Genomic DNA, 25,744 nt, shown 5'->3' with positions numbered 1-25,744 from the left:
TATATTTTATTTCTGCATTTGTATTTCATACCTATGTATCTCATTGCATCTATTGCTTTGTTTTTCGGTCCCACATTTAGCTCCCTATTGATATGTATCTCTATAGTCTGAATCTAAAGATATTTCTATCCATCTAGATTTCTATATTTTATTCACCTTTTTCTCTTCTGTAATCATGCTTTCATATATTCTTTTCGCTCTCCCTACTATACATCAGGCCCTGAGACCTATGGTGGTAGGTGCACATATATATATATATATATATATATATATATATATATATATATATATATATATATATATATATATATATATAGTATATACAGTGCTGCCTACAGTCCAGTATGTGTAACGCGGAGTCTAGAAATAATTAAGCCCCGAGTCATTAGTCAGAGCGGCATTTCAGAGACGGGTAAACGTTCCCAGCTCCTAAAGGGAGTGTTTCCCAGGAATGCAAAGTACAAATCAAATCTAAACACGGTCATTTATCAAGGAAAACATTGGAAGGTTCGCCCGGGTGATCGGCACTGCCCATTCTCCATGTGCCACAGGCTCTGCGATGGGAAGGCATTTTCAGGCTGAGAGACTGGGATTAACTACCACTAAGTGGATACTGAACCGTATGTGCAGCTGCTGAGCCCCAAGGTAAGTCCACTACACATACAGGTCTATATCTATATGTACGACATATGCCGTCTGGGTACTGAAACTCCCAGCAGGCCCTATGGCAGTGGCAGACTGGTGAGAGTTGTAGTCTGTTAACAGCGAGTGAGCCACAGGTTGCAGATTACTGGATACCAGCACGCAGGGTTAATAAAATATATATATACAGTATATATAAACCGCTGCACGACCAGCTCTATCCTCACCTACTGTATCCTCACCCATCCCTTGTAGATTGTGAGCCCTCATGGGCAGGCTCCTATCTCCTCCTGTACCAGTCGTGACTTGTATTGTTTAAGATTATTGTACTTGTTTTTATTATGTATACCCCTCCTCACATGTAAAGCGCCATGGAATAAATGGCGCTATAACAATAAATAATAATAATAATAATAATAATAATATATATCTATGGCATGTAGGAAGCGATGTCCAATATAAATACAATTCATTGATTTATACACAATAGCAGTAAACATGCAGGTTCATGTTTTACAGTCTATGCACCCTGTGCCAAATAGGTGTAACAAGGACATGCACCTGCCTAGCTGGTTTGGGACTACAACTGTCAGGATGCACTGACTGGTGGTGATTGCAAAGGAAAATGGGCAAACTGCCTGTATAGATTTCTGTACTATATATACTCGCAATTTCCTTATTGTTCTGCTTGTTTAAAGGGGTTGTCCAGGTTATCCAATAACAGACAGACATCACCAGCAGGAAACTAACTATATGGATAGATAGATAGATAGATAGATAGATAGATAGATAGATAGATAGATAGATAGATAGATAGAGCTATATGTATATGTACCATATATATATATATATAGTTTTATATTTAGCATGTCAATAAAATAACTATGTGTGTGTGTGTGTGTGTGTGTGTGTGTGTGTGTGTGTGTGTGTGTGTGTGTGTATATAATATGCAAATTGCCTCTTCAGAGAAAAAGAGGACTTAAACTCTATAGCGCCACCTGTTGGAAGCAGCGATCCCACAAGTCCCAATGAACCCTTCAACGAGTCGTGCAATATGACTTAAGATAAAAGCCAAATCAGTATCTCAATTCGCCGACACTGTGGTTCGGGCTGTTGGCCCTCGTCACTGTATATTTATACTATATATATATATATATATATATATATATATATATATATATATATACATACATATATATATATATATATATATATATAATATATATATAGATAAACTGGACGTTTACAAACATTGCAGCTCGTATGGCTGATGTCAACAGCCAAAGCAGCTACTTTATGAGCTGGTGAAGCTGAGCTTAGCATTTATCCCCTACTTAATAGGCAACCAGCCCAGTGCCCTTCCTTCCCTACTTCCCTCGTTCCTTACTTCCATCCCCCTTTCCACCTTCCTTCCTTCCTTCTCTCCTTCCTTACTGCCATCCTCCTTCAGACCTTCCTTCCTTCCTTCCTTCTTTACTTCCCTCCTTCATTACTTCCTTTGCACCTTCCTTTCTTCCTTCCCTCCTTCCTCCCCTATTTTTTTCCTTCCCTCCTTCCTTCCTTCCTTCCCTCCTTCCTTCCTTCCTTCCCATTTAGGATCTATCTAACCACCTGGACCGCCATCAATCACAAGAATAGGGTTCTCAAAGTTCCCTGTGTGAATGGAGTGCTAGAGAGCATGTGAGACTGCTGCTTCATTCACTGCCCACAGAGGTGGTTGCACCTCCTCACTAATGCTTAGTTCACACAGGGGACTTTGGGACCTCCGTTCTCTGAACCAGTGGGGTCGGACAGTCCAGCAATCCACGGGCAGAATGTTTCAGACCTTGGTCCTGTCAGGTATGTTTTATTCAGAAATGCTATAGTGAGAGACCTGTCACTCAAGGGGAGCGGGGTGGGCATAAGCCACGTACCAGTCATCTGAGTTGCAAAGTCCACAGCCAACTTTTCAAAATATATTTTCACGGAAATACCAGTAACACCAAAGAAGAGGCTTTTTCTTGGCAATCCTACCAAACAAGCCATATTTATTTTGTTCTTTTTTTAATTGTACTGTCAAGAACTTGAACATGTGGAGGCCTTTAGAGTCTGAACTGTAGCTCTTGATTTGTTTCTTTTTGCAATTTCTATGAGCATTGCACAATTTGACCTTGGGGTGAATTTGCTGGGACGATCACTCCAAGTAATCTTTCCCACTATAGTATGACCATCTCCAAACTGTTTGTAAACGGCCTTATTACCCTTCTCTTGTTGATGGGCAGCAACAGGTGTTTCTTTATAATCATTGCTGACTTTATCCCTCCTTGGCATTTGAGTTAAAACTCATCTGAATGTTCCACGTCTGAATTCTCCAGACCGGCAAAACTGCAAAAACTTCTGCTTTTATCAATAAAAGCAGAAGATTTGGCAGTTTTGCTGGTCCGGAGGCGATGGCCACACTTGCTGATGAATATTCAAGGGCATTTGATTAACATCACCTAGCTGCTACTTGCCTTCTTATGGAAGCAGTCCTGATACATAAAAACTATAGAATTAAAAGCAGGTGTACTTATTTTTCCTATGACTGTATGTTGCTGCTATTACTATAATGAGGAATCGTGTCTCATTGACGTCTGGACAAGGTAAGTCCCATCATGAGAAGTGACAGTTGGGCTTAAGCCAGTCCTATCCTTGTGCATTTATAATATTAAGCATCAACTTTCCCCATGCATGGTCGATGTGTGAGTGGTTGTTCCTCAGTATGTTTCACCTGTGCTACCTCCACCTTATATCACTGGTGAAGGTTGCAGAAGGTTTGATGAAACACTGATCATTGCTGAAAATCATTGGTGAAATCAGTCCAAAAATCGGACACAGTTTTCATGGATAGAATGTGCACCCATTAAAGTCTATGGAGCAGTTTACATGTCTGTGGATTATGTTTATGATGTATCCATAAAAAAGTGATATCTGATTTTCGAGTCACAAATCAAAATTACCCATACAAGTCTATGGGTCCATGAAAATCACTGTGATCACACGGATGGCATCATTGTGCTGTCCGCGTGCTGTCCGTGATTAACATTGCAGAGAACTGGAGAAGCTTTGCAATTTATTTATTCATTATCATACGAGAAAATCACTAATGAAACAATAATGGTAAAAACAGAAACTCGAATCAAAACACTTGGACCGTTTTTGGTTTTTTTTCGTGTACCAGAAAAATTACCGACATCTGAACAAGGACTAAAACTGTTAAATATATTATCACAAGCGGCTCACCAGGTGAGGTGGATCCTCAAACCTCAAGATCTGGGTGGGCACATAGGCCACGGGTGTCGGTGCAGCAGGCAGGTGTTGCAAGCGGGAAACAGGAAGTAGAGTTATGGAAGCTGCAGGCAGACTGGAGACATCCTGGAGACCGCTGAAAGGTAGCAGAATAAATGTAAGCCGCAGGCAGGGGATATCCTGTAGGTTGTAGACTGTTACTGGAAGCTGCTGGCATACCAGAGATGTCTTGGAGACTGCAGACAGGCAGCAAAGTTACTGGAAGCCATAGGAAGGTGGGAGACATCCTGGAGACCAAAGACAGTTATCAGTGGTACTGGAAGCCACAGACAGGTAACTCAGGGACTGGAACCCACAGGCAGCCAGGAGATATCCTGGAGACTCTGGGCAGGAACTGTGCACAGACAAACTAGAAAGTCTTAATACCAAGACACAGGTTTGTGTCTTGGGAGGCCTTATATAGGCCTAGGATGTTCAACACATGAAAGCATGCCAGGCTACTTGCAAAGCCTGACATGGAGCACAAGACAGCTTAGCGGACCGGTGTGTATGGAGAAGATCCCATATCTTGGACAGGTGTGTAAATTATATCAAGAAATCTTTTATGTATCTTGGGAACTCCTCCTCCTCACAATTCTGTGTCTGACTGTAAGACAACTGTCTGCAGCAGGATCCTCTCCCCGCTGCTCTGTATACAATAGGAGAAAAGGTTACTAAACCCTACCCCTTAACTCAGGAGCATAACTTCAGCTGTCTATCAGCCAAAGATGGAACTGATGAGCGAGGGATTAACCCCTGTGCCTCTGCAAGATTGATTGTTGTGCGGATCATGCAGACATGCTTGATATTAAATACTAGATTTATTGTTGCTTCATTCATTTCTAGGTTTAGTGCTCCTTTAAAGGTAATATTTTGCCTACGGATTCTGTTTCTGCTGGTTGATTTCCAGCAGAAAGTTTCTTAAGAATTTTCTAATGTTTCTCGAAACTTTCCCGAGTGGTGTCCTATCTGGAGTGTGAACAGGAATCACAACATAAACAGAGATTACTGGGAAAATGTTACACTCCTGGCATTTACGCTATCTCCTGCTCCGGTACTCCCATTAATGTCTTTCTGTGTTGACATTAAAGCACGGGTGATAAATGAGCAATGCGCCTCAAGAATCTTTTTTTCACCACCCTGTACAAGTGTTCCTTACCACCACACTCCGGCAGCGAAGGCACCGCAAGCAACAACCACCGGTTACATAACACTCTTATCTGTGGGATTGGGATCATTATTAGGATTGTTCTCCGCATTGTTTGAGAGTCTAGTCGCTATTTTTGGGTGGTCTGGAATGGGGTGCTTACATTACTTATGTTTAAATTAGGAGGTTAATATGCCGTCAGGCAGAAGCGTAGGACAGAGGTGAAATGAGGTTAGGGAGAGAGGAAGGAGGTGAATTTAGTACTGACGCCCTGATAAAAGCATTGACGTATTTACATAAATGTGATATGTACAATAACAAGTCCAGGATGATTGTACTTCTTTTAGGATGTGGTACTCCAGTAGGACAATAGGGTAACTCTGCCTTAATTTTTATCAGCACTTCCATCATATATTGGTTGATTCTGTCTCCTGCCTCTAGGGGGAGTTCACTGGGTACTGTTCATTATGAAAGGAGACATCCAACTTTTAAAATAAATAATAATAAAAAACTGCTGTAAAAGTTATAAAATGTCATAATCAATTATACTGACTTCTTCTTTCCCTTAGCAATCCAGAAATTACATCTCATCCCCCCCTTGTCTTTGTTTACAAGCAGTCAGTATTAGAGTTTGGCAAAAAAATTCTCCCACTCAGCCCGCAAACACTTGCAGCTTGTGATAAGCAATGTGAGATCTCAGCAGCAGCAGAGGGATCCTGAGGAGCTGTCAATCAGGCTAGGAGGGTAGAGATTCAGCAATAGCAAATAGGAGGGACACTGAGGAGCTGTCAATCTGGTTAGGTGGGCGGAGATTCTGAAGCAGTGAGGAGGGACACTGAGGAGCTGTCAATCTGGTTAGGTGGGAGGAGATTCTGCAGCAGTGAGGAGGGACACTGAGGAGCTGTCAATCTGATTAAGTGGGCAGAGATTCTACAGCAGGGAGGAGGGACGCTGAGGAGCTGTCAATCTGGTTAGGTGGGCAGAGATTTTACAGCAGTGAGGAGGGACACTGAGGAGCTGTCAATCTGATTAAGTGGGCAGAGATTCTACAGCAGGGAGGAGGGATGCTGAGGAGCTGTCAATCTGGTTAGGTGGGCAGAGATTTTACAGCAGTGAAGAGGGACGCTGAGGAGCTGTCAATCTGGTTAGGTGGGAGGAGATTCTGCAGCAGTGAAGAGGGACACTGAGGAGCTGTGAATCTGGTTAGGTGGGCAGAGATTCTACAGCAGTGAGGAAGGACACTGAGGAGCTGTCAATCTGGTTAGGTGGGCGGAGTTTATTCAGCAGTGAGGAGGGATGCTGAGGAGCTGTCAATCTGGTTAGGTGGGCGGAGATTCCACAGCAGTGAGGAGGGACACTGAGGAGCTGTCAATCTGGTTAGGTGGGAGGAGATTCTACAGCAGTGAGGAAGGACACTGAGGAGCTGTCAATCTGGTTAGCTGGGGAGAGATTCTAAAGCAGGGAGAAGGGACACTGAGGAACTGTTAATCCAGATAGGTGGGTGGAGATTCAGCAGCAGCAAAGGTGGACATTGACAAGGCATCAATTAGGCTAGGTGGCTGAAGATTCAGCAGCAGGGAAGAGGGACACTAAGGAGATGTTAATCCAGCTAGGTGGGTGGAGATTCAGCAGCTGGAAAGAAGGACACTTAGGCTAGGTGACTGAAGATTCAGCAGCATAGAGGAGAGACACTAAGGAGCTGTCAATTCCACTAGGTGTGTGAAAATTCAGCAGCAGGCAGGCGGGACCATGAGTAGATATCAATCAGGTTTGGTGGCTGGAGATTCAGTAGCAGGGAGGAGGCACACTGATGACTAATTAACTATGAATCAGGCTAGGAGGGCAGAGATTCAGCAATAGCAAGTACAGTAGGAGGGACGCTGATGAACTGTCAATCTGGTTAGGTGGGCGGAGATTCTACAGCAGGAAAGAGGTACACTGAGGAGGCATCAAATTAGGCTAGGTGGCTGGCTGAAGATTCAGCAGCATAGATGAGGGACACTATGAAGCTGTCAATCCAGCTAGGTGGGTGAAAATTCAGCAGCAGGGAGGAGGGACACTGAGGAGCTGTCAATCTGGTTAAGTGGGCAGAGATTCTACAGCAGGGAGGAGGGACGCTGAGGAGCTGTCAATCTGGTTAGGTGGGCATAGATTTAGCAGCAAGGATGAGGTACACAGAGGAACTGTCAATCCAGCTAGGTCAGCTGATATTAAGCTGAAAGAAGGAGGGACACTGAGGAGCTGTCAATCACACTAGATGAGCGGAGATTAAGCAGCAGGGAGGAGGGACACTGAGGAGCTAACAATCATATTAGATGAGCAGAGATTCAGCAGCAGGGAGGAGGGACACTGAGGAGCTGTCAATCACACTAGATGAGCGGAAATTAAGCAGATGGGAGGAGGGACACTGAGGAGCTAACAATCATATTAGATGAGCAGAGATTCAGCAGCAGGGAGGAGGGACACCGAGGAGCTAACAATCATATTAGATGAGCAGAGATTCAGCAGCAGGGAGGAGGGACACCGAGGAGCTAACAATCATATTAGATGAGCAGAGATTCAGCAGCAGGGAGGAGGGACACTGAGGAGCTAACAATCATATTAGATGAGCAGAGATTCAGCAGCAGGGAGGAGGGACACTGAGGAGCTAACAATCATATTATATGAGCAGAGATTCAGTAGCATCAGGGAGGAGGGATACTTAGGATCTATCTGTCAGACTAGGTGGGTGGAGATTCAGCAGCAGGGAGGAGGGACAGTGACACGCTGTCAATCAGGCTAGGTGGCTGGGGATTAAACAGCAGTGAGGAAAGCCATTGAGGAGCTGTAAATCAGGCTGGGAGGGTGAAGATTATCTAAAACATTTATTACAAGGCATACTGTATATTCAAATGAATACATTTGTTCTGTTCTATTCCACATGTTTTATAACTTTTGACGAATGGAATATAAAAAGTAACATTTTGGCGTATTCAGTGATTTGTGACAACTTTTGACGCTTGACATTTATACCAAAAAACTGATAAAATTAGAAAGTTGTAGAACTTTTGAATGTATAGTAGCTGAGCTCTGGTAGGGATGCGGGCGTTACACCCAGACAGTTACACGTGGGTCCCATACATCTGGATGAGGGCTTCCTCTTCCTTTATAGTATCTTCCATCATTTTCCTACCTTTGTATGAATCATTTCCAGTCATTATGAATATTAATGTCACTGTATAGGGATATTTACTTATCTATAAGTACGGAGTAAAGTACTGAAAGTAAGACAGGGGAATAACAATGGCGGCGCACAGAGGGGACTCTCAGCTCTGGTTTAGGCGCCTGAAGCTGAATTAAGTCGTTAATTACCTTTATGTTTTCACTCCCTGCTGAGATTCTCTTTCTTAGTAACTAAGGCGATTAATCTTTAATCCTGCTTATGTTTGGGCACTAAAGCCTGAAAAAGCTTCTTTCTGCCACTCTCTCTTATAAATAGGCAGAAGCTGACACACAACTTGCGTCGAAAAATAATTTACAATTCTAGAAACATGGAAGAATGCAAAACAACATCATGGAGCAACCTCATCATGGTAGATGGCGGCAGGTAGGTAATAAAGGGGTTCTCGGCCTCGGACATGCCCTACTTGTTGGAAGGGTCCCTGCTCAATATGCCGATCATAGAGTTTCACTGTGCTGTAATATGCACCGATCAGCTGCAATCGGTGGCAATTTCTCTACAGCGCCACCACTGGGGAAATTGAGTATTACACAGTACCCATTTAGATCAGTGAGTTGGCCTTGTGTAATGCAGCACTCTATTTTTGCAATAGCAGGGGTTTGGGGGTGACACCTAAATCCCCTCTATCATGGTTCACGTATGCCAAAAGCATCCATAAGGCCAGGATTAATCGAAAGGCATCAAGAGTTTCCCTCTAGCGTCCTTCCAACCACAACGTCTTAAGTACAGTTAGGTCCATATATAATTGGACAGAGACAACGTTTTTCTAATTTTGGTTATAGACATTACCACAATTAATTTTAAACAAAACAATTCAGATGCAGTTGAAGTTCAGACTTTCAGCTTTCATTTGAGGGTATCCACATTAAAATTGAATGAAGGGTTTAGGAGTTTCAGCTCCTTAACATGTGCCACCCTGTTTTTAAAGGGACCAAAAGTAATTGGACAATTGACTCCAAGGCTATTTCATGGACAGGTGTGGGCAATCCCTTCGTTATGTCATTCTCAATTAAGCAGATAAAAGGCCTGGAGCTGATTTGAGGTGTGGTGCTGCATTTGGAAGATTTTGCTGTGAAGTAAACATGCTGTCAAAGGAGCTCTCCTTGCAGATGAAACAAGCCATCCTTAGGCTGCGAAAACAGAAAAAACCATCCGAGAAATTGCTACAATATTAGGAGTGGCAAAATATACAGTTTGGTACATCCTGAGAAAGAAAGAAAGCACTGGTGAACTCATCAATGCAAAAAGACCTGGGCGCCCACGGAAGACAACAGTGGTGGATGACCGCAGAATAATCTCCATGGTGAAGAGAAACCCCTTCACAACTGCCAACCAAGTGACCAACACTCTCCAGGAGGTCGGCGCATCAATATCCAAATCTACCATAAAGAGAAGACTGCATGAAAGTAAATACAGAGGGTTCACTGCACGGTGCAAGCCACTCATAAGCATCAAGAAGAAAAAGGCTAGACTGGACTTTACTAAAAAACATCTAAAAAAGCCAGCACAGTTCTGGAAGAACATTCTTTGGACAGATGAAACCAAGATCAACCTCTACCAGATTGATGGAAAGAGAAAAGTATGGCGAAGGCGTGGTACAACTCATGATCCAAAGGATACCACATCATCTGTAAAACACGGCGGAGGCAGTGTGATGGCTTGGGCATGCATGGCTGCCAGTGGTACTGGGTCACTAGTGTTTATTGATGATGTGACACAGGAATGAATTCTGAGGTCTTCAGAGCCGCCATACTGTGTGCTCAGATCCAGCCAAATGCAGCCAAACTGATTGGTCGTCATTTCATACTACAGATGGACAATGACCCAAAACATAAAGCCAAAGCAACCCAGGAGTTTATTAAAGCAAAGAAGTGGAATATTCTGGAATGGCCAAGTCAGTCACCTGATCTCAACCCAATTGAGCAGCATTTCACTTGTTAAAGACTAAACTTCAGACAGAAAGGCCCACAAACAAACAGCAACTGAAATCACCGCAGTGAAGGCCTGGCAGAGCATCAAAAAGGAGGAAACACAGCGTCTGGTGATGTCCATGAGTTCAAAACTTCAGGCAGTCATTGCCAACAAAGGGTTTTCAACCAAGTACTAAAAATGAACATTTTATTTAAAATTATTGAATCTGTCCAATTACTTTTGGTCCCTTTGAAAAACAGGGTGGCACATGTTCAGGAGCTGAAACTCCCAAACCCTTCATCCAATTTTAATGTGGATACCCTCAAATGAAAGCTGAAAGTCTGAACTTCAACTGCATCCGAATTGTCTTGTTTAAAATTCATTGTGGTAATGTCTATAACCAAAATTAGAAAAATGTTGTCTCTGTCCAAATATATATGGACCTAACTGTATATACTATATATGATTGGGAGATTTTCCTGTCTATTCGCTGAATGTCAGCGCTGAACGCAATGTGATTGGGGACTTTTCGAGATGAAATGTCCTATTTAGAAAATCCCTTCTCCCACGAGATATATAGACGTCTATTATATTATTATATGTTATAGTATAGCAGATAGAGTTGAGCAAAATGATTTGCAGGACCCTGGTCAGATCTCCTCCCCCCATCTGCTGGCATCATCAGGGCATCACATGATTAGTAGGCCTGGCGTTACATCATTGTTGATGATGATGATGATGTCACACTGGTCGGTAGGAGGAGGCTGCTGGACCGGGGTCATGCAAATCTTTTTGCTCGACTCTAAGAGTAGATATATTGTTATATGTCATAGAATAGAACATATTATATTATAGAACAGTATATATTAAATGATATAGTATGGAAGATATTATATAGAACAGTAGATATTATATATTATAGTAGATTACATATAGCAGGATATCGTAGTAAATATATTATTATTACTTATAGATATTATAGTAAATATATTATTACTAGATGGCCCGTGCTAAATTTTCACACATTGGTTGTCGGGGGCGCAGGCAATTTCAGGAAAATTAAGCTGGTCAAATGTTAATTCATTTAATGAGATGATGAACACAGAGAGGTATGTGTCTCGCTGACTATATATGTACAGTAGAGACCAAAAGTTTGGACACACCTTCTCATTTAAACATTTTTCTGTATTTTCATGACTATGAAAATTGTTCATTCACACTGAAAGCATCAAAACTATGAATTAACCCATGTGGAATTATATACTCAACAAAAAAGTGTGAAACAACTGAAATTATGTCTTATACTCTATGTTCTTCAAAGTAGCCACCTTTTGCTTTGATGACTGCTTTGCACACTCTTGACATTCTCTTGATGAGCTTCAAGTGGTAGTCACCGGGAATGGTTTTCACTTCACAGGTGTGTCCTGTCAGGTTTAATAGTGGGATTTCTTGCCTTATAAATGGGGTTGGGACCATCAGTTGTGTTGAGCAGAAGTCTGGTGGATACACAGCTGATAGTCCTACTGAATACTGTTAGAATTTGTATTATGGCAAGAAAAAAGCAGCTAAGTAAAGAAAAACAAGTGGCCATCATTACTTTAAGAAATGAAGGTCAGTCAGTCCGAAAAATTGGGCAAACTTTGAAAGTGTCCCCAAGAGCAGTTGCAAAAACCATCAAGTGCTACAAAGAAACTGGCTCACATGAGGACCTCCCCAGGAAAGGAAGACCAAGAGTCACCTCTGCTTCTGAGGATAAGTTTATCTGAGTCACCAGCCTCAGAAATCACAGGTTAACAGCAGCTCAGATTAGAGACCAGGTCAATGCCACACAGAGTTCTAGCAGCAGACACATCTCTACAACAACTGTTAAGAGGAGACTTTGTGCAGCAGGCCTTCATGGTAAAATAGCTGCTAGGAAACCACTGCTAAGGACAGGCAACAAGCAGAAGAGACTTGTTTGGGCTAAAGAACACAAGGAATGGACATTAGACCAGTGGAAATCTGTGCCTAGGTCTGATGAGTCCAAATTTGAGATCTTTGGTTCCAACCACCGTGTCTTTGTGCGACGCAGAAAATGTGAACGGATGGACTCTACATGCCTGGTTCCCACTGTGAAGCATGGAGGAGGAGGTGTGATGGTGTGGGGGTGCTTTGCTGGTGACACTGTTGGGGATTTATTCAAAATTGAAGGCATACTGAACCAGCATGGCTACCACGCATCTTGCAGCGGCATGCTATTCCATCCGGTTGGCGTTTAGTTGGACCATAATTTATTTTTCAACAGGACAATGACCCCAAACATACCTCCAGGCTGTGTAAGGGCTATTTGACCAAGAAGGAGAGTGATGGGTGCTACACCAGATGACCTGGCCTCAAGTCACCAGACCTGAACCCAATCGAGATGGTTTGGGGTGAGCTGGACCGCAGAGTGAAGGCAAAAGGGCCAACAAAGTGCTAAGCATCTCTGGGAACTCCTTCAAGACTGTTGGAAGACCATTTCCGGTGACTACCTCTTGAAGCTCATCAAGAGAATGCCAAGAGTGTGCAAAGCAGTCATCAAAGCAAAAGGTGGCTACTTTGAAGAACCTAGAATATAAGACATAATTTCAGTTGTTTCACACTTTTTTGTTAAGTATATAATTCCACATGTGTTAATTCATAGTTTTGATGCCTTCAGTGTGAATGTACAATTTTCATAGTCATGAAAATACAGAAAAATCTTTAAATGAGAAGGTGTGTCCAAACTTTTGGACTGTACTGTATGTGTGTTTTCACGAATATTTGAGCCCATGGATCCATTACATGTCCATCAAAGCAAAAGGTGGCTACTTTGAAGAACCTAGAATATAAGACATATTTTCAGTTGTTTCACACTTTTTTGTTAAGTATATAATTCCACATGTGTTAATTCATAGTCTTGATGCCTTCAGTGTGAATTTACAATTTTCATAGTCATGAAAATACAGAAAAATCTTTAAATGAGAAGGTGTGTCCAAACTTTTGGTCTGTACTGTATGTAGCAAATATTTTATATGTATCTGCTTGAAATCGGCTGGGCAAGGAGTTTGGCAAGCTGGAAAACCCCCAAGGCAAATGTTAGGATTTGTTTCAGCTTTGTGGTAGTATGCTTTAGGGTAGTGTGGTGCCACCTGTAGGTCATTTTTCCTTACTGCAGGTTTATGAAAATTAATGTTTAAAGTGTATTTTGTGATCACATTGTGGATGTGTGGTTTGTTTGGCTATTTTCTTACTGAAGGGGGCAAGTTTACCTTTCAAATAGTGTATTATTTGTGTGTGTGGGTGCAGTATGAATGGAGGTACAAAGTAATCACCGAAAAAGAGTGTTTAGAAATAATATAGAAGGATTATTTCTTATTATAGTAGAGTTGGTATTATGTTATCATGTATAATAGAATAGCATATATTATAGTAAATATATAATTACTTCTTATAATGTACATATTATAGCATATATTAGGAAATTATTGATAATGTAATTCCCCTATAAATGATTATAAGGTTAGTAATAAGCTACAATTTAAAGCATGTGAGCCTCCTTTTATAAAATGTTTTTAGGTAGAGATGAGGTATGGCATGCTGCGTGATCTACAGAATTGTTATACATTTCCATGAACCATGCTATTAATGTGGCTCTATTTAGAGCATCATTAGTGTTACTCCATAAACAGGACATCAGAGTGCCCCCATGAAGAGTGCCATTAGAGTGCCCCCATGAAGAGTGCCATGAGAGTGTCCCCATGAAGAGTGCCATCAGTGTCCCCATGAAGAGTGCCATCAGTGTCCCCATGAAGAGTGCCATGAGAGTGTCACCATGAAGAGTGCCATCAGTGTTCCCATGAAGAGTGCCATCAGTGTCACCATGAAGAGTGCCCCCATGAAGAGTGCTATCAGAGTGTCACCATGAAGAGTGCCATCAGAGTGTCACCATGAAGTGTACCATCAGTGTCCCCATGAAGAGTGCCATCAGAGTGCCCCCATGAAGAGTGCCATCAGAGTGCCACCATGAAGAATGCCATCAGTGTTCCCATGAAGAGTGCCATCAGAGTGTCACCATGAAGTGTACCATCAGTGTCCCCATGAAGAGTGCCATCAGAGTGCCCCCATGAAGAGTGCCATCAGAGTGCCACCATGAAGAATGCCATCAGTGTTCCCATGAAAAGTGCCATCAGAGTGTCACCATGAAGTGTACCATCAGTGTCACCATGAAGAGTGCCATCAGTGTCACCATGAACAGTGCCATCAGAGTGCCACCATGAAGAGTGCCATCAGAGTGCCCCATAAATTGCATCATCTGAGTGCTAACAGCAAATGAGAGTGCCCCCATGAGCAGTGCCAACAAGTAGTCTCATAAACAGCATAATCTGAGTGCTCATATAAAAAAGCATAAGAGTGTTTCATAAGCAGCATTAAGGTACCTCCAAAAATGCCAGGGCCTTAACGATCGTCGTCACAAAGGGTGCGACCATCCTGTGCGGGAGGTAGGTGAGTGGAATGTTTGTATTTTTGTATGCATTAGAGCAGTGATTTCCAACTTTTCTTGAACCAGGGACCGGCTTCAAGCAAGACCATATTTCCATGGCCTGGCGGGGTGGGGTCAGGGACGAGGCTTTGGTCACATGGGGTCGGGGTTATGACCCCACACATGTAATCCCCCATATATAGTATGACGGTTCCACCTGTAGTCCCCCATATATAGCATGATGGCCCCACACATATAATCCCCCTTATATAGTGTGATGGCCTCACAAAGTACTGATTGATATATAAACAGGTGCTTCTAACAAAATTAGAATATTACCAAAAAGTTAATTTATTCCAGTTCTTCAATACAAGAAGTGAACCGCATATATTATATAGAGTCATTACAGAGTGATCTATTTCAAGTGTTTATTTCTGTTAATGTTGATGATTATTGCTTACAACCAATGAAAACCCAAAAGTCATTATCTCAGTAAATTAGAATAAATAACAAAAACACCTGCAAATGCTTCCTATGCCTTTAAAAAGTTCCCTTAGTCTGTTTCAGTAGGGTCCACAATCATAGGAAAGACTGCTGACTTGACAGATGTCCAGAAGGCAGTCACTGACACACTCCACAAGGAGGGTAAGTCACAAAAGGTCATTGCTAAAGAAGCCGGCTGTTCACAGAGTGCTGTATCCAAGCATATTAATGGAAAGTTGAGTGGAAGGAAAAAGTGTGGTAGAAAAAGGTGCACAAGCAACCGGGATAACCGCAGCCTTGAAAGGATTGTTAAGAAAAGGCCATTCAAAAATGTGGGGGAGATTCACAAGGAGTGGACTGCTGCTGGAGTCATTGCTTCAAGAGCCACCACACACAGACGTATCCAGGACATGGACTACATGAGTAACATTCCTTGTGTCAAGCCACTCATGACCAATAGACAAAGCCAGAAGCGTCTTTCCTGGGCCGAGGAGAAAAAGAACTGGACTGTTACTCAGTGGTCCAAGGTGTTTTCAGATGAAAGTAAATTTTGCATTTCATTTGGAAATCAAGGTCCCAGAGTCTGGAGGAAGAGTGGAGAAGCCACAATCCAAGCTGCGTGAGGTCTAGTGTGAAGCTTCCACAATCAGTGATGGTTTGGGGAGCCATGTCATCTGCTGGTGTAGGTCCACTGTGTTTTATCAAGACCAAAGTCAGCGCAGGAAATTTTAGAGCACTTCATGCTTGCCTCTGCCGACAAACTTTTTGTAGATGGAAATTTAAAAATTTAATTCTCCAGCAGGACTTGGCCCCTGTCCACACTGCCAAAAGCTCCAATACCTGGTTTATATACAACAGTATCACTGTGCTTGATTGGCAGCAAACTCACCTGACCTTAACCCCATAGAGAATCTATGGGGTATTGTCAAGAGGAAGATGAGACACCAGGCCCAACAATGCAGACGAGCTGAAGGCTGCTATCAAAGCAACCTGGGCTTCCATAACCCCTCAGCAGTGCCACAGGCTGATCCCCTCCATGCCGCACCGCATTGATGCAGTAATTGATGCAAAAGGAGCCCCGACCAAGTATTGAGTGCATGTACTGAACATACATTTCAGTAGGCCAACATTTCGGATCTTATAATCATTTTTCAAGCTGGTGTTATAAAGTATTCTAATTTACTGAGACAATGACTTTTGGGTTTTCATTGGCTGTAAGCCATAATCATCAACATTAACAGAAATAAACACATGAAATAGATCACTCTGTGTGTAATGACTCTATATAATACAGGAGTTTCACTTTTTGTATAGAAGAACTGAAATAAATTAACTTTTTCATGATATTCTAATTTTGTGAGAAGCACCTGTACATCAAACAAAAAAAAACTCTCTTCCTCTCTTCATTCCCTGCTGCTCCAGTCGGGCCGCGGCTGCAGCGTTACTAGGACCACGGGCACGAGAGCAGAGTGCACGCTATCTGCCCACAGACACCGCATTTCCGGCTGCAGCCACATGTGCGTCACAGCATTCAGATGATAAACACTGCGGGCGTATGCCCACCCTGTCTCAGAAGTAATGAACCAACAGGGCTGGCACCTGCAGTGTGCTCTGTGCGAACGCACACTGTCAGTGTTTAGTGCTAGTCTGCGGACCGATGGTTGGGGACCCCTGCATTTCAGAACAGTGGCAGAAAGGGACATATATACCAGGATGGGGGCATATATACAGTGGGGCAAAAAAGTATTTAGTCATTCAGCAATAGTGCAAGTTCCACCACTTAAAAAGATGAGAGGCGTCTGTAATTTACATCATAGGTAGACCTCAACTATGGGAGACAAACTGAGAAAAAAAAATCCAGAAAATCACATTGTCTGTTTTTTTATCATTTTATTTGCATATTATGGTGGGAAATAAGTATTTGGTCAGAAACAAAATTTCATCTCAATACTTTGTAATATATCCTTTGTTGGCAATGACAGAGGTCAAACGTTTTCTGTAAGTCTTCACAAGGTTGCCACACACTGTTGTTGATATGTTGGCCCATTCCTCCATGCAGATCTCCTCTAGAGCAGTGATGTTTTTGGCTTTTCACTTGGCAACACGGACTTTCAACTCCTTCCAAATGTTTTCTATAGGGTTGAGATCTGGAGACTGGCTAGGCCACTCCAGGACCTTGAAATGCTTCTTACGAAGCCACTCCTTCGTTGCCCTGGCGGTGTGCTTTGGATCATTGTCATGTTGAAACACCCAGCCACGTTTCATCTTCAATGCCCTTGCTGATGGAAGGAGGTTTGCACTCAAAATCTCACGATACATGGCCCCATTCATTCTTTCATGTACCCGGATCAGTCGTCCTGGCCCCTTTGCAGAGAAACAGCCCCAAAGCATGATGTTTCCACCACCATGCTTTACAGTAGGTATGGTGTTTGATGGATGCAACTCAGTATTCTTTTTCCTCCAAACCCGACAAGTTGTGTTTCTACCAAACAGTTCCAGTTTGGTTTCATCAGACCATAGGACATTCTCCCAAAACTCCTCTGGATCATCCAAATGCACTCTAGCAAACTTCAGACGGGCCTGGACATGTACTGGCTTAAGCAGTGGGACACGTCTGGCACTGCAGGATCTGAGTCCATGGTGGCGTAGTGTGTTACTTATGGTAGGCCTTGTTACATTGGTCCCAGCTCTCTGCAGTTCATTCACTAGGTCCCCCCGCGTGGTTCTGGGATTTTTGCTCACCGTTCTTGTGATCATTCTGACCCCACGGGGTGGGATTTTGCATGGAGCCCCAGATCGAGGGAGATTACCAGTGGTCTTGAATGTCTTCCATTTTCTAATTATTGCTCCCACTGTTGATTTCTTCACTCCAAGCTGGTTGGCTATTGCAGATTCAGTCTTCCCAGCCTGGTGCAGGGCTACAATTTTGTTTCTGGTGTCCTTTGACAGCTCTTTGGTCTTCACCATAGTGGAGTTTGGAGTCAGACTGTTTGAGGGTGTGCACAGGTGTCTTTTTATACTGATAACAAGTTTAAACAGGTGCCATTACTACAGGTAATGAGTGGAGGAAAGAGGAGACTCTTAAAGAAGAAGTTACAGGTCTGTGAGAGCCAGAAATCTTGATTGATTGTTTCTGACCAAATACTTATTTTCCACCATAATATGCAAATAAAATGATAAAAAAACAGACAATGTGATTTTCTGGATTTTTTTTTCTCAGTTTGTCTCCCATAGTTGAGGTCTACCTATGATGTAAATTACAGACGCCTCTCATCTTTTTAAGTGGTGGAACTTGCACTATTGCTGACTGACTAAATACTTTTTTGCCCCACTGTATACTAGGATGGCGGATATATATACCAGGATGGGGGATATACAGTATATATACCAGGATGGGGGACATACTGTATATACTAGGATGGGGACCATATATGCCAGGATGCCGGATATAGATACAAGGATTCTAGGATGGGGTCATATATACCTGGAAGGGGCCCGAGATGGGGAACATATATACCTGGATGGGGCCCAAGGGGGAGACATTACTACATAATAGGGCTGGCAACACATATCTATTTATAGGGTTTAGAGTGCTACAAGGACCCATACACCTTAACAATATGCAGAGGGGGGCCTAGGTCCAAATTTTGCATTGGGCCCAACTCTAGTTACGACACTAAATAATGCTCTTAATTGGAGCCCTCCAATGGTATTATCAGAATGCCACCATAAAGCATGCCATTCAAGTGCCCCATAAATAGTACCATCAGAGTGCCCCCATATACAGCATAATCACAGTGCACCCATGTACACTGCCATCATAGTGCCTCCATAAACAGCACCATCAGAGCATCTTCATAAAGGGTTCCACCTTAAGCATCAATATCAGAGTGTCCCTAAAACCAGCACTTTGAGCCCCCTCCAGTGCTGGCGCCATTCCAGCGGTGTCTCCTGGGGCTCGTATGACACAACAAAGATCACCGGCTTCTCTCTCCTCTCTTTGGACATAATTGACATCTGGAGGAGCAGCGGCCCTCACTTCCTCCAGAAGTCAGATTTGTCTGAAGGAGAGGAGAGTGAAGCCAGCGCTGGTTGGCCGTAGGGAACATGTGAGCCCAAGGAGAATTAGTTTCAACACCGCTGGAATGGCGCCAGCACCGGAGGCTTTGTTATTTTACGAGGGTGGGGGAAACACAGGGATTGAGGAGGGGTTGTCCAAGTAGTGGACAACCCCTTTAAGATAAATTTTGCTACATCTGTATATCCATATTCTTTTATGGAGGCAGTGCATACCTACATAGGATGTATATAGGTAGTCCAGGTTATGTACCTGTGGCCCCTTTAAGAAACAGTTCATAGGGTAATATCACTGTCGCCCACAATTGCATAACCTTCTCGGGATCCCGTGTGAATCATTTCTATATGTTTTCTCTTCTTTTTAGTAGGCGACATAACAGGACATTGTCCCACAATCCATCCTGCGTTACATGCAGTAAGAGTCATTGCTCCTTTAACTAACTCTCGATAGTTAGCCAGAAACCTCTGACATTCATTTCCTGCTACTGGTGTTGCTGCGTGGCAGAGGAACCAAAGATAGATCAAGGGGAAAAACAAGAGAAATCCAGGAAAAGCCGAGAATAAAACTCCTATAATGCGAAAATGTTCAGCAGTGGAGTGCGATTCTGGAGCAGAGCAGCATCAGCACATCCACAGAGTAACCTGAGCTGAGGACAGATGACCAGAGCCGGTGAGGATATATATATATATATATATATACACATGAGGTGCTCCAAGGGCACAGACACTGGAATTTCTGAGCTGCCAGAGCCAAAGCTTCCAGGTGGTGCCCTCCAGGCCCCAAACTAGAGAAAGAGACAGATAGATAGATAGATAGATAGATAGATAGATAGATAGATAGATAGATAGATAGATAGATAGAAACAGGGGCGTAAAGAGAAATCATGGGGTCCTATAGCAAAAGCTCTAAGTGGATGCAGGAGACGGGGTCATATCTCCCAACTTCTATAAACAAGAGAGAGGGACATGCATTGCGGCACGTGCACAGTAATTATGACCCAATTGAAGCCCCTTCATTTTCTCACCCATAATACCCTTTTCATGGCCATTATATGGTAGGATGCTCCCAAAAATGTTCCACCCGCACACATAGAGTATGATATCCCCATAGTGAATTCCTCACAAGAAACTTCTCAATGTTCCCTCAGACACAGTATGATAGCCTGTTAGAATGATGCCCCCACTAAGTATCATACCCACACTAGCCTCTACTCAGTATGATGGACCCTCAGTATGATGCTCCAATAGCCTCTACTCAGTATGATGGCATCAACTCAGTTTGATGTCTCCACTGTACCCACTCAGTATGATTGCCTTCCTCAGCATGATACCACCATTGCCCCTTGCTCAATATGATTGCCCAACAATCCCCCAGGGTGAGGGTAAAACAGTGTGGCAATAATTTATTGAACCACCAACACACAATAGCATACAGAACCGTCCCAGCAAATACCCAAGATGGTGCAAATTACAGAGTCTCACCCTTGCGCTGACTCGCCGGGATTAGAGCTGCTTCCAGTGCCGAATACCCCCACCAGTGGCTCCCCCCTTTTGGAGGACCCCCACAGTGATGAGGTAAAGACAAGCTTAGGAAGCTGACAGCCCATTGATGTACGAGGCCAGGTGACTTGATTGTCTCAACCTGGATTCTCTAAACGTCTTTTGAGGGTTCAGTGATGGTTAATGAGGCAGCTCTGTATTTCTTCAGTTGGAGCCATGATGCCATGACTTCTGTAATGTAGACTCTCCCTGAACACAGGCAGATCCTCCTTTTTATAGATCACAACTTTTCATTCAGGCATTTCACCACAGGCTTGGGGTAAGGTGGTAGGAGGCCATCCCTCACTGCTGGAGTGTTCACCAACATGCATAGATTGTCCTTCATATTGCAGAGCACCAATGGGTCATCAACATATTTACTAACATTCAAACATTGAGCCTTTGCTTCCCACAGATAGTAGAACAATACTAGGACTGCAATACAAAAGCTAATCAGCAGCCAGTCAACAAATGCAGGGACAATAAGGGCCAACTGTCATTCTCACATGAACTTTAGCTCATGTCCCTGGGCCTACTGAAATAATGTGTCTGGATAATTCAGATTAAATGTGATGTTGCCACAAGCAGAGTTAAGTGTGCTTCAGGTGAGTGACCAGCCAATATGTGAGCTGCAGCTGAGAGAGAGAGATATACCTGGCTCTCTGAATGGAGACTGCGTTAAGAAGTCTGTTTGTAAGAGCTGCAGAGAACCGTGTGGAAGCTGCAGCCTGTTCAGTGTGAGTGGTGCCCAGAGTTGAAGACTGTTTGGGGCTGGAAGTTGCTAGAGCTTGGGCTGAAGGGGATACCGAAACTGGTGGGATTGTGCCTCTTCTGTGTATGAAGTCTGCTCCGGGAGAAAGGACTGCAATCTGTTTGGGTGAACCTTCACTTACACATATATGATCATGATTAAATGCACAGACCGCGTGCAGAGAACCGCATGTCTCAGTGTTTGCTGTGGACAATAGCTGCTTTGTATGACCAAGCTGGGGCTACCTCAGCCATGTATGAGTAGCCAGGATCTGTTCCGTGTAGTTAGCGCATGGACAAGGTTAGGCATTTATGTTTATGAGTTTGTTCTGGTGCTGGCAACCTGGGGAAAGTAATAAAAAATGCATGTGTTTGGAGAAAAACTGCATTGCCTGTGTGAACGCTACTTAAGGCCTAATGCCTACAAGAGAGAGTGAATCCCTAAAGTCATTAAAGAGGTTACCAGCAGAAAACAAGTTATTTTCTACCTACAGAATAGGTAATAACTTATTGAACTGTGGAAGACCGACCTCTGGGACCCGCACCACAGGGCATTTTATCCCCATTAGAATGGAACTGCAGTGCACAAATACTCACCATAAACTCAAATCATGGGGCTGCAAAGCGTTGCACTTGGCTTTTTCCGTCAGCCCCATAGAAAATAAATGGAGCTGCGATCGGCATGTGCACTGCATCCAGTTCACGTTCGGCTGATCCCGGCGGCCGGACCCCAACTGATCAGTAAGTTATCACCTATCCTGTGAGCAATAACTATTTTATTATGTCCTATTACTTAACACGTTTTAATATATGCAGCATGCCTTGTCTTCTATTATGCTGGTCATAGACTTTCACTAGCCGTAGCCTGTTCTTCCTAACCCAACATACACATGTTGCTGGGCTTAACCAAACAGGAAAAGGAGAATAAGCTGCTACCAGATGTCTCTGGCGGTGGCTTATCTCCCCTGCAAATAAAAGGATTAGATATATTGAAATTTAATACGCCTGATCCTTCGTTTCGAATATGTGCCATCCAGAAAAACTGTGACACCCAATCAGAGCCGGCATCGCCACCCGGCCACCTGGGCGAGTTCCGGGGCCCTGAGCAAGTGGGAGGGCCCACTCGTAGTCAGGGACACTGGCATGCTACGGGACCCATGAGTCGAGGCTCCCGTTGCCAGTGCGTACACTAGCACCGACCCCCCCCCATGCTTTAAACTATTTGAAATACTTAGCTCTCATTGTTCCTCTCTGGCCGCAAGTCCGGTTTCTTCTGCGTCTTCTGACTCTCTGACGTCTCAGGGCAGGGGGCGCGATGACGTCACTACAGCGTGCCCTGTCTCTGACGAGGAGAGGTAAGTATTTCATTATTTATTTTTTATATATAGAACATTATATGGAGCCAATTCTCTATGGAGCATTATATGGGGCCCATTCTGTATGGAGCATTATATGGGGCCCATTCTATATGGAGCATTATATGGGGCCCATTCTCTATGGAGCATTATATGGGGCCCATTCTATATGTAGAATTATATGGGGACCATTCTATATGGAGCATTATATGGGGCCCATTCTATATGGAGCATTATATGGGGCCCACTCTCTATGGAGAACTATATCGGACCCATTCTCTATGGAGCCCCATTCTCTATGGAGCATTATATGGAGCCCATTCTGTATATAGCATTAAATGGGGCCCATTCTCTGTGGTGCATTATATGGGACACATTCTCTATGGAAAATGATATGGGGCTAATTCTCTATGGAACATTAAATGGGACTCATTCAATATGGAGCCATTCTCTACAGAGCATTATATGGGGCCTATTCTGTATGAAGCATTATATGGGGCCCATTCTCTATGGAGCATTATATGGAGCCCATTATTCTGTGTAGAGCATTATATGGGGTCGATTACACTGTATGGAGCATTATATGGGGTCCATTATTCTGCGTGGAGCATTATATGGGGTCCATTTTGTATGGGGTCCATTATTCTGTATGGAATATTATATGGGGTCTATTACACTGTATGGGGCCCATTATTCTATATGGAGCATTATATGAGGCCAAATATTTTGTGTGGAGCATTAGATGGGGTCCATTATTCTGTATGGAGCACTATATGGGGCCAATCATTCTGTATGGAGCAATGTATAGGGATCATTATACTGAATAGATCAATATATGGGGCCCATTATACTGAATGGAGGACTATACTGTCCGGTCTAAAATTAAAACTTTTGAATCGCCCCTTTGCACGCACTGTGCACTGTGAGGGTACACCATTTTCTGAGCTATTGTAGAATTTACAATAGATATCAGTCATGTATTGTAAGAAGTTCAGTAAGTGAAATCTTTGGCATTGTACTATATCTATATTTCTATGCCGCATCTGTGCATCATGTGTCATGGTATGTGTTAAAGGGGCCCATTGAGACTCTTTCGCCTGGCCCTGTACCCAATACATATTAGATGGTAGGCGGGTCCCACCAAAATCAGTGGTTTGGACCAACATTAATCAAATGTGTATGTACAGCTTCAGAGCACTGATGACTCTTGTTAATTTCCTTTCCAGATCACGAACGGCCTCTACAGTCCCCCGATGGATGGAGTTGTGCTGCTTGAAGCCTGGTGCCTATGATATCAGGATATCAATGTCCTTCTATAGATACCTGTTCTTCTTACTTGTCTTCCTGGACTTCTGCATTATTGAGCACCTTGTAGTGAGCCAGAACCACACACTGATATTCTCCAAAGACAACAACCTTCGGAACTGCAGCTGCTCCTTCGACATCCAGAGCTGTGACTACAGTTTGGCCAACCTGTTGTGTAACTGTAAAACCATCGCCCTTCCTAAAAACAAGACGGGTTCCAGGACAAGCTACAATGGTGATCTGACCATCTGGTTCTCTGACACAATCACCCTGGGAAAGTTAGTTAACTTTACCATTGTCCATAGCCTAAAACTATCTTTATGTGGAGCAACTACTCTCCCAACAGAGTATCTGGCCATCCTGGGCCTTAGGTACCTTCGTGTCCAAGCTGAGACCATCCAAGAGCAAAGCCTGACAATAACCCACTGCAGTGTCAAAGATAGACCATGTCAAATGCCCACAACTCCGCCGCTTCACATCTCTTACCTGGATACTTCATTGTTTAATGGACTTCCCTTGTTAAAGTCATACAGCGTGGAGAACGTATCAAGCATAAAGGAAGAGTTCCCAAATCTACCATTTTCCAATTTGATATCGGCCACAAATAAAAGCTACATTGTGACGTTAATTTACTGACGATCAGACTAGGATTGAACTGCGCTCCAGCCTAGTGTGAGAAAGTAAAGGACTGTCTAGTGTCCGATAATTAGACCTTAGCAGGTGCATGGGAGAGGTGAAAACGACTCTTTATAGGGGTTATCTGGTTCTTTATCCATAGGATTGACCGTCTTTATTAAGTTAATGGAGGTCCAAATCTAGGCACCACCACTGATTAGATTTACTCAGAGTCATTGGTCACCAGGAAGCCACTGTGCCTTCGAAAGCTGCTCGTCAGGGATGCTAAAAGGTATAGCGTTTCACTTTTAATAGTGTCTGTACCTGCATAGTCAATACCGAAAGTATAAAGCTGTGCCTGGCCAACAAGAAAGGAACTTTCAAAGATGGTGGTGGGGCCAAGAGGGTCATAAATTCTTAAGAACAGGGTAACCCCTTAAGGTTCATTAGAGAAAGGAGTGATGTGATTGAATTATTTTTGGTAGTACACCGCTGTGGAATAAGTTTGTGCTACTTCATTAAACAATAATAAGAAACCTGGGGGAGGGGATTGATTGGTGTCTTAGATTTTTTTTAAAGGCTCTCACCCACCAATGTTTCTCAGCCTTTCAATTATTGTTAAGTAAAAAGGACCATTGTGCCATTTCGGTTTTGGCAAATACTTGTATTACCTGTTAAAAAAAAACATTTCGGAGCAGAGGTGTCAAACTGCATTCCTCGAGGGCCGCCAACAGGTCATGTTTTCAGGATTTTCCTTAGCATTCCACAAGGTGCTGGAATCATTCTGTGCAGGTGATTAAATTATCACCTGTGCAATACAAGGAGATCCTGAAAACATGACCTGTTGGCGGCCCTCGAGGAATGCAGTTTGACACCTCTGTTTCGGAGCATCTTTTCTAAGAACTCTGTTTTGT

At 43.3% G+C, this 25,744-nt stretch overlaps 1 protein-coding gene across 3 annotated transcripts; it reads left to right on the top strand.

Annotated features, from left to right (window-relative positions):
• The first annotated feature begins 419 nt into the window (after positions 1–419).
• On the top strand, positions 420–25,453 carry EPCIP (exosomal polycystin 1 interacting protein). 3 transcript variants are annotated; one of them, XM_077293994.1, is made up of 2 exons: positions 420–645; positions 24,137–25,453. In XM_077293994.1, exon 2 carries the CDS (start codon positions 24,168–24,170, stop codon positions 24,849–24,851), a length of 684 nt encoding a protein of 227 aa, XP_077150109.1. In that variant the 5' UTR covers positions 420–645; positions 24,137–24,167; the 3' UTR covers positions 24,852–25,453. The 3 variants fall into 3 exon arrangements, with proteins under 3 accessions (XP_077150109.1, XP_077150106.1, XP_077150108.1); XM_077293991.1 differs by lacking the exon at positions 420–645 and adding an exon at positions 8,578–8,681; XM_077293993.1 differs by lacking the exon at positions 420–645 and adding an exon at positions 19,659–19,936.
• Positions 25,454–25,744: the final 291 nt, after the last annotated feature.

Source organism: Ranitomeya variabilis, chromosome 3 (genome assembly GCF_051348905.1).
Source record: "Ranitomeya variabilis isolate aRanVar5 chromosome 3, aRanVar5.hap1, whole genome shotgun sequence".
In the NCBI taxonomy this organism is placed as follows: domain Eukaryota; kingdom Metazoa; phylum Chordata; class Amphibia; order Anura; family Dendrobatidae; genus Ranitomeya; species Ranitomeya variabilis.
Note: the sequence above shows the minus strand (reverse complement) of the source record. Positions and strands in the feature narration are given on the sequence as shown.